Source organism: Panthera uncia, chromosome B4 (genome assembly GCF_023721935.1).
Source record: "Panthera uncia isolate 11264 chromosome B4, Puncia_PCG_1.0, whole genome shotgun sequence".
Taxonomy (NCBI): Eukaryota; Metazoa; Chordata; class Mammalia; order Carnivora; family Felidae; genus Panthera; species Panthera uncia.
The window spans coordinates 91,710,207-91,720,445 of record NC_064809.1 but is presented as its reverse complement, the minus strand read 5'-3'; the positions used below and the strand labels follow the sequence as shown (position 1 = coordinate 91,720,445).

At 42.7% G+C, this 10,239-nt stretch overlaps 1 protein-coding gene across 1 annotated transcript in view; it reads right to left on the bottom strand.

The window, feature by feature from the left end:
• Positions 1 to 9,611, bottom strand: part of LYZ (lysozyme) — an 11,442-nt gene extending 1,831 nt beyond the window's left edge. Inside the window, exons 1-4 of the mRNA XM_049625967.1 lie at positions 9,527 to 9,611; positions 4,122 to 4,359; positions 1,963 to 2,127; positions 248 to 326 (exon numbers count right to left, since the gene is read on the bottom strand). Of these exons, the coding sequence (XP_049481924.1) occupies positions 248 to 326; positions 1,963 to 2,127; positions 4,122 to 4,257 (380 nt within the window). The 5' untranslated portion in view covers positions 4,258 to 4,359; positions 9,527 to 9,611. The remainder of the gene's footprint in view (positions 1 to 247; positions 327 to 1,962; positions 2,128 to 4,121; positions 4,360 to 9,526) is intronic.
• Between the last annotated feature and the right edge of the window lie 628 nt (positions 9,612 to 10,239).

Genomic DNA, 10,239 nt, shown 5'->3' with positions numbered 1-10,239 from the left:
TTTTGAGAGAGAGAGACAGAGTGCAAGTGGGAGAGGGGCAGAGAGAGAGGAAGACAGAATCCACGGCAGGCTCCAGGCTCTGAGCTGCCAGCACAGAGACCGACGGGGGGCTCTTGAACTCACAGACTGTGAGATCATGACCTGAGCGGAAGTCAGACTCAGACGCTTAACCCACTGAGCCACCCCTCTCTCACTTTTCTCTTAATCCTAGGGCAAAGTAGCTTTCCCCACTAATGCTTAAACGTACCATGCTTTAATGCCTTGTGGATCACTGACAACCCTCTTTGCACATTTTACAGCTTGACTGATGTTATCTTGCAGCAACTCTGAAAAAGAGATGGTGAGGAATGAGGACAACTTCCAGAGAAATTTCATTGTAAGCTTAGATATAGCCAGCATTATTCTCTTAGGTTGAGGAAAGAACATTAAAGTAATATTCCAAGAGTCCATTTATCTGTGAATGTTGGGGGAAATTTTTGTTTCATTCCATCACATTTGGCATGAGATAAAGCATTCTGTTTCTCATTTACCAAAGTCATTGGAAGCTCTGGAATTAACTAATGCAATAGAAGGTTGTCTTTTTAAGTAGGGACTGTAAAAAACACAACAAACAAATAAAAAAACCAAACAGAGACTAACAACTTTTTAATCAGCAGTTCTACTACCAGAAATCTAGCCTAAAGAAATAATAAAAATGCACCTGGAGATATATGCGCAAGATGTTCATGGCATTTAATAAAGGGGAAAAAGCAGAGGAACCTAAGGGCTTACCAGTAAGAGTTGGACCAATAAGGTATGGAACATTAATTTGTGGAATTCTTTTCATCCTTGAAAAAGAATACAGCTTTGTATTTGTTGACATAATTTTGTGTGATAAAGAGCAAGTCATAGGCAGTATATGTAGTACAACTTCATTTTTCGTAATACACACATTGTTTACATGTTTGTGTGTAGGTTCATTTGTGAATGATATAGCTTTATGTTCATATACATGATTGATACATTTTGTGGAAGAATATATACTAGAAGTTACCAGTGGTCATAAATCTCTGGGTAGTAAAAATTTTTATTCAGTGAGCACATATGTTATATATTTTAAAAAATAAATCAAAAATAAATTATCTGGATAAAAAATATATTCTGAGATGAATCTTGTCTATTAGGAATTTTAACATTTAAAATTAACAGTATCAATTTTACTATATTTCTCCAATATTTTTGTGCACTAAAGTTTCCACATTTATTTCTATTTTTTATATGAGTTCAATAGAATATCTGTTTCACCCTAATTAAACAAATCCATTAATCAACTTGTTAGGTATAGCAATAATTATATAGGAACTGTATTTTCTGAAGGTGCAAGTTATATGTTATATGTAAGTGATGAGTCACTAAATTCTATTCCTGAAAACATTATTACAGTAAAAATAAGTGTAAAATTAAAAATACATAAAATTTAAACAATGTCAAAAAATAAATAAAAGGCACCAACAATAAAATAAAATAAAATCATTCAGCAAAAAGGAACATATACATAAAAAAAGTAAATGGCTGTTTATTATACTAACGTCTCTAAATTTCTATGCATTTAGGACATTTCAGAATAAAAAGTAAAAACAATTTTTAAAAAAGGGCCACACAACCAAATTATCCCTGAACCTCCCCAAAGAGAGTGGGAGAAATGACATTGTTTTTGACAAGCATTAATAAATCCATTTATAATAAACAGATCATTTCAGAAACTTGCATATATTAGAAAACATCAACTTTTTATGATATAATGAGCTCTTTAATTTCTTAGGGAATTATGAGGAAGATAATAAAGCATTTCTAGACATTGAAATAGAGTTTTTCTAGGTCGCTGATGAATCTTTCAAGATTTTTCATTTGTATTGAATCTCTGTTCTTGTAAATATAGCCAGATGAGTCCTGTGCCATCAATCAAATATCATCGTGTCTTACCGCTGCAGGATACATGACAGGCATTTTCTGCACGGGGGGTTTTGCCATCATTACACCAGTAACGGCTATTAATCTGAAATATCCCATAATCAGTGCTTCGGCTTCCAGGATTGTAGTTTGTAGCCCTTGTGTTATAATCACTTTCCCATTTGGCCACACACATCCCTGAAAAAAACTTATTTTTAGTTATAAATATCAATACCACCTGATTTATTTGTCATACCATAATCAGTTCTAATTTGCTATTCTATTGTTAATGACTTACTTTATAAGCATAAAGGTGTGTTTTACTTGTAAATATATATATACATCTATATTTAAGATTTTATTTTATTATTAAAATTTTTTTAACGTTTATTTATTTTTGAGAGACAGAGAAGACAGAGCACAAGTGGGGGAGGAGAAGAGAGAGAGACACACACAGAATTTGAAGCAGGCTCCAGGCTCTGAGCTGTCAGCACAGAGCCTGACATGGGGCTTGAACACGCGAACCATGAGATCATGACCTGAGCTGAAGTCGGCCACTTAACCAATCCAGGTGCCCCTAAGATTTTATTTTTTAAAGTAATCTCTACATCCAAAATGGGGCTTGAACTTAAAACCCTGAGATCAAGAGTTGCATGTTCCACTGACTGAACCAGCCAGGCATCCCCAAAAATATTTCAACACTTTAGTGAGAATCCTTTTGTTAGCAAATCATTTTGTAATGCTAATGAACAAGATAGCATACTTTCAAAATATTAAAATAGCTGTTTCTTCCATTGCTATTACCCTTCCCCTGCTCCCGTCTTGCAGGCAAGATTTAGCCTAGAATAGGAAAATCAACAGAGATGTTAAATGAATTTTAAAATTAATAGCAGATATGTACGCTGATGGAAAAATGCTTTTTATCAGAAAAACTAAGAATTTTCTGGGAGAAATAAATTTTCTTAAGATACCTAAAGGTGAATTTGGTTATCAAATTAGAATCTGGTAAACAAGAGATATAGGGGCGCCTGGGTGGCTCAGTCAAATCATCTGACTTTGGCCCAGGTCATGATCTCACCATTCATGAGTTAGAGCCCCTCATCAAGCTCTGTGTTGACAGCTGGGAGCCTGAAGCCTGCTTTGGATTCTGTGTCTCCCTCTCTCTCTCTCTCCCCCTCCCCCGCTCATCTTCTCTCTCCCTCTCTCTCTCTCTCAAAAATGAATAAACATTAAAAAAAAAAAAACCCAAGAAATATAAATAGGAAAGACTTTTTCATCTATCCATCCACTCATTCATTCAAAAATAGTTATTGGAGCGCCTTGAGGGCTCGGTCAGTTGAGCGTCCAACTTCTGCTCAGGTGAGTTTGAGCCCCAGGTCAGGCTTGCTGCCGTCAGTGCAGGGTCTGCTTCCGATCCTCTGTCCACCTCTCTGCCCCTCCCCTGCTTGCCCTCTCTCTCTCAAAAAAATAAACATTAAAAAATTTTTAAACAGTTATTGAGAGGAAATGTTTGAATTCAGCCTGAAAAATATAGTGATCACATTGACAAATATGGACTCAAATATAAAATAACTTTTACTTGGACATATCTTGAATTATGTGGAAGAAAATGAAAAATAGTCAATCGACTATAGTGAGAATAGTAAAACAGGATTTCAAGCTGCATTTCAGGGATCCTTACATACACAGTAATTGAGGGGAACTGCACTGAGAGTTCAACATAGGTTTTTAAAACTTTGCTGTTAAAAATCGCATGTCGTGGCAGGGAAATTTAAAAAGCAGAAAATACTCATTACTCTAGGCTCATTTTTTTTGGAACCAAGTTCCAAACAGGAAATACCTGGAGTCAAGTAGAAAGGACTTGATACATATTCCAGGCGCTCAAATGTATCTTTTAGTCAGACTTCATCTGCCACTAAACCTGAGGCAACTGGCAAATTCAGCTGCACTCGAAGAGTGCAGTGGGTCCTGGTGTACTTAGAATGGCATAGAATTTTGCTCTCCCATGCCCTCATTCCTTCTTCTGGCATATCTGATTCAAAAGACACGAGTTGATATTTGTAACAATTGTAAGCACACAGACCCTCAAAGAAATAAAAGAAGTCCATCCATTCAAAGCCTCTTTCTTATTACTCATCTTCTGGCTATTCCACACTCGGCTAACTACTTGCAAGTATGGAGAGTTAACTTACAGGTCGCCAGGCTGACACCTTTAAAGCCATCCATCCCAAGTTTTTTCAGAGTTCTGGCCAGCTCACATCTTTGAAAGATCTTGCCCTGGACGGTGACGGACAGGAGGAGAAGCCCCAGAAAAAGGAGAGCCTTCATGTTGACTAGGAAGCCAGATCTCTAGGCTGACCAGGGCAAGCTGGCCTCAGTATTTAACACCTTTTAACTTCCTTCTTCTCCTAGTCCTTTGGGGGCTCCACCCTTTGAGAGATGGGAAAAACAGGAACTGTTTATTGGTTCACTGACTTTAAAAGTTCTTTTTTGATATTTGAAGAGAGAGATTCTGGTGTCCTAAGAATTAACCTACAGGAAAATGATGAAATGGCATTAAAGACTTGGCTAAGGAAGACTTGGCATGGGGAAGTAGGGCTGTTTCCAAAGCAGGAATCATCTCCTATTTTATTATGAATTTGAGCAACTATAAAGAAAAATAACCTGAACGACCATGTTACACAACTGAAAATGGGGTCCAATTTTTTATTTTGCCTTCACTATGTTGTCTTCATCTTTTTCACTTATAATTATTTTATACACACTTTCCCCGAAAGCACATGGTACATTACCGATCGTTTTTAATGGGTATGCAGCATGATACCATATTGCTTAGCCATATTTCACTCTACATTTTTTGTTGCTGTGATACATTTTTTTGCTTATAAATCCATGTTTTCCTATTACAAATAAGCCTCATGTGAACAATTTGCTAACTTTTTGACAATGCCTTATCTCACATTTTGATGTTAGAACATAAGGGGTCATTATATACCAAGGGGACTTTATAATCAAACCTAAAGACAGGGAGCAGACTATGCCACCTAAAAACCTTCCCGTTTGGCATAAAGATTATTTTGAACTGAAGGCAATTGAGAAGCAGATCCAAGAAAGCTCTCTGCCCTCCGACTATATGCCTGAAAACAGAACCTAAATTTGTACAGAAGTTAATCACCGACAACCCTACAAGACAGCCCCAGAGGACTCCACAGAACAAATTTTACCGACTAGCTATTATCTTCCAGTGGCCACTAAATACTTATCTTCCCACAGTTTGCTGCCCTCGGAAGCCTAAACCTATTTTCCTCTGTTTTGTCACTCTTCTAAAAATGTATTGTTCTTTGGTGAAGATACTATGTAAGCCCAAATTCTAACCACCTCCTTGTGTTAGCATCATCCGTGCATTTCTCCCAAACACACATGAGATACACATGTTAATAAACTTATTTGTTTTTCTCTTGCTAATCTGTCTTTTGTTACAGAGCCCCAGCTGAAACCCTAAAAGAGTAGGAGGAAAATGATTTTTCTCCTCTGGTACAGCTTCTGCTGATGAGGATGGCACAGTAGAAAGCTGGATCGCTTTACTATCCCTAGAGACCGCAGTGCAGCTATGAGGGAACAAACAACAGACCAACAGAAGGTAAGAATCCTTACCACGTCAGTCTCCCAGATCTCTGACTCTAGTACCCAGTGAAGAGAGCAATACAAACATTTCTCTTTGTCCTTTCCTTTCTAAGCTCATAATGGCAGGAGAGTAACTTTGGTAAAATAGATCTTGAATCGTGAATTTGGTTTGGGGTTCCTATAGGTTATGGATTCTTAGCCTCCCAGAAGTTTTCATGTTTGCATTGTCTGACTTTTGTGTTCTTTGTCATGATGAAAATCCTGAGAATCTTCATTTGTCTTGTTTTATTACTAAGAACTTGGATCTGTAACTAGTGAGAATATTCTCTCTGGTCTTCGGCACTTGGGGAGGTGGGGTTGTGCAGGCTGTTGGGCTTGCATCAGGCAGCCAGCCAGCAGGCTAGGGTGCTATTGCCATCTCTGTTTTCATTCCCTTGTTTGTGCTGGGAAAATTCCCATTCCGGTACCACCTTTCAGGAAACATAGATTAGTGGATCTGTGAATTAAAGTGTCTCACTTCGTGGGAAACAGAACTTTCTTTACCACCTGTGACAATGAAGGTCTTTGCTTTCTTATACTATCTTTGGAGTGGTTCTGCATCTTGAGAGGGCTATATCGTTGGCATTCTCTTTGAGGACATCCCTGTGTCCATGGTTTGCCATAAAAGGCTTATTGATTTTAAGCCATAAAAATGCTTATTGGTTTGGAATCATAGTTGAAGTAGGTATACCTTTGAAAATTTGGACTTTTACATCTAAAGGATTTTTAAGAGAGCTCTCATCCTAAACAAATGCCCTGTTGGTACTTATAGGAAGATCAGATAAGAAAGAGAGAAAGGAAGGAAGGAAGGAAGGAAGGAAGGAAGGAGAGAGAGAGAAAAGAAAGAACAGCTATAGAAGATACATGGCTAGTGTGAGGGAAAAAAAAAACTTCACAAACTTCCTTAACTAGATTAGGAAGTAGAGATCAGACTCAGAACAAATGCTAAGAACTGCAAAGGACACTCAAGCAGGCATGAAAGATGAAAATACTGATAGCCGGGAACTAGCTTTGACAAAAGCACAGAAAAGGCACAAGAAGGTTTGACTTATTGTCCCTTACTCTGTAAGCAAATCCCATGAAGTCTAGGCCTTCCCATATTTTTGGCTTCTGCTGCAGGCAAAAAAATTCATCAGACTGTCCCTACCCTTAAAAACAAAAACAAAAACAAAACAAAAAGCTTCGTAGTAATTGTTAGGATGTCCTTGGAACCACAGTAGAGGGAAAGGCCATCTTGCCAGCGCAACCCAACGAGAAGTTGCCAGAACGAATTGGAGGTCAACCAATCACCGAGCGACAGCATGACCTGCCACGAAAAAGGCCCACCTGGACCTAAACCTGGAACCGCTGCAGCTTAAAAACCCCACCCCACCACACCTGGGCGCGACTTCTCTGACTCCTCTCTCTCTCTCTCCCTGAGTCACGGAACCTCGTCCGAGACCTTAGTTCCCGATAAAGCCTTTGACTGCTAAAATTTTTTAGCCTCTGACTCTTATCTTTACCCTGCTTTACCCCTGACCCTAACATTTGGTGCCGAAACCCGGGGGGAGGTAGTAGCTCGCCTCCCTTGGCTGAGCTCCCTCCTCGCCAAGCCAGATGCCAACTACCCTACTCACAAGCACCTACAGGAGCCGGTAAGTAAGACAGACCCCTCCTTCCCTCCTCCAACTACGGCTGACACCCACGAGAGACGTCTCGCAAGTCAGTCTCCTTTCCTCCGCATGCCGCAAGGCCCGCACGCCAGTAGGCCCCTTATTGCAGCGCAAGGGACACCTCGCCCTGCCACGCCAATGGGGAGTAACGAGTCTAAACCACCTCGATCTCTTACCCCTCCTCCAATGTCTATTAAAAAACTTCCGGCTCCTGGGCTTACAAGACGAACTTCGTCGTAACCGACTCATCCGTCTTTGCACTGTAGTCTGGCCTCAGTACAAATTAGATAATGATTCTCAACGGCCACCCGAGGGGTCTTTACAATACCAAATCTTAACCGATCTGGACAATTTCTGCCATCGGCTGGGAAAATGGGGAGAAATACCCTACGTCATGGTCTTTTGGGACCTCAGGTCTCGCCCCAACCTATGTTCCTCCTGCCCCTCTGCATGCATGCTCCTTGCCCACCCACAACCCCCCCGACAACCCCACCTCACCAACTTCCCCGATCTCTGACCCATTAGAGGATCTAGCCACACTGCCCACCTGTCCTCGCCCCCTTCCGTACTCCCAACCCCCAGCCGTCCCGCCCTCGCCTCCCATATCATCCCAAACTTGTGCTCAGGCCCCTCCCAGCGAACAGACCCCAGTGGCCATCTTACCTCTCCATGAGGTGGCAGGACCTGAAGGCCTGGTTCACATTCACGTCCCCTTCTCCCTCCAAGACTTATCCGCCATCAAAAAGCAGCTAGGGTCATTCTCGGCTGACCCCACCCAATACATTAAAGAATTCCAATACCTTGCCCAAGCCTACAGTCTCACATGGCATGACATCCATGTAATCCTCACCTCTAGCCTCACCCCTGAGGAGAGGGAGCGCATCCAGGCCACAGCCAGGGAACATGCAGACCAAACCCACATGACCGACCCCACTATGCCTGTAGGGGCCGATGCTGTGCCGGCGGCCGACCCCGATTGGAACTACCAACATGCAGGCAATGGTCACCAGCGCCGGGACCAGATGATCCAGTGCCTACTAGCAGGCATGAGGGCAACCTCGAACAAATCAGTTCAAGAAATAATACAGGACCCCAATGAAAACCCCGTAGCCTTCCTTAGCCGGCTCACAGAGGCACTTACCCAGTATACCAGACTAGACCCTACCACTCCCGCCGGGGCCACAGTATTGGCCACCTATTTTGTTTCGCAATCAGCCCCTGATATTCAAAAAAACTAAAAAAGGCCGAAGATGGTTCTCAAACCCCTATGGCCGACCTGGTAAAGATGGCTTTTAAAGTTTTTAATGGCCGAGAGGAAGCTCAAGAATAATGGCGATAGGCCCGTCTCCAACAAAAGGTACAATTACAGACCCAAGCCTTGGTAGCTGCCCTGAGGCCAGCCACAATAAAGCCCTCCGGACCACGGCCCCCTCCAGGGCCATGCTTTAAATGTGGCCAAGAAGGCCATCGGTCTCATCAGTGTCCCCATCCCAAAAAGCCTACCAGTCCATGCCCATTGTGCCAGCAAATGGGCCACTGGGAATCCGATTGTCCTAACCCAGGGGATGACAGACTCGCAACACCCCCACGTGGTGAGGCTTCACCCTGATTGGACTCTGCCTTCCAACTGCTGGAGATGGAGGATGATGACTGACGAGGCCCAGACTCAGTAACTCCGGTGACCCACACGGAGCCCAGGGTAAAACTCCAGGTAGCGGGTAAGTCCATCTCCTTTCTGTTGGACACGGGGGCTACCTATTCCGTCCTGCCGAGCTATTCAGGCCCCACCACGCTGTCCTCCATTTCAGTCATGGGCATAAATGGCACCCCCTCCATTCCCCCATGCACACCGGTACTCACCTGCTGCTTGGATGGCTTCCACTTCTCCCACTCCTTCCTAGTCATCCCCTCCTGCCCCGTCCCCCTGTTGGGCCGAGACATCCTCAATAAATTAGAAGCCTCAGCAACCTCCCTATCTGCCTTACAAAGGCAGATCAACTCCCTAGCACAGGTCACTCTACAAAACCGACGAGCCCTAGATCTCCTGACAGAAGAAAAAGGGGGAACATGCCTGTTCTTGAGGGAGGAACGTTGCTACTACCTCATTGAATCAGGCTTAGTTGAAACCAATATAGAACACCTAAAGGAAATCCAAAAAACTCTATCCGCCTGCCCAGGATCCTCAGACCCCCTAACCTCCTGGTGGCAATCACCCCTCCTAACTTGGCTCCTCCCCATAGTCACCCCACTAGTTGCTATCTGTATAATACTTATGCTCTTACCTTGTTTTCTCCGTTTCGTATGAAAATGAATTCATGAAGTTTCCCAGGTTGCATTTCACCAGATGGTGGTCCGGCCATATTCCCGAATTCCAACTCAGACCCCACATACCATGACGTCGCCCTTACGCCTGCAGGAAGCAGCCAGATCAGATCCGCCGCCCATTATCACCAATAAGAGATTGGAATGTTAGGATGTCCTTGGAACCACAGTAGAGGGGACGGCCATCTTGCCAGCGCAACCCAACGAAAAGCCCCTAGTAGCGTGCCAGAACGAATTGGAGGTCAGCCAATCACCCAGCGACAGCACGACCTGACACGAAAAAGGCCCACCCGGACCTAAACCGGGAACCGCTGCAGCTTAAAAACCCCACCTCACCACACCTGGGGGCGACTTCCCTGACTCCTCTCTCTCTCTCCCTGAGTCATGGAACCTCGCCCTAGACCTTAGTTCCCAAATAAAGCCTTTGACTCCTATCTTTACCCTGCCTTACGCCTGACCCTAACAGTAATTACCCTTGATTTTTTTTTTCTTTTTTGCTTAGCTAAACTATAAACTATTCAAATACATCAGTTTCCCTATTATTGTCCCTTTTCTGTTCCAGGTTCTTCTAGGATCCCACACTACATTTAATCTTTATTTTCTATGCCCCCTCCACTTTAAAAAATTGGGTTTTCTTTTTATTATTGAGTTCTAGATGTACTTCATATATTCT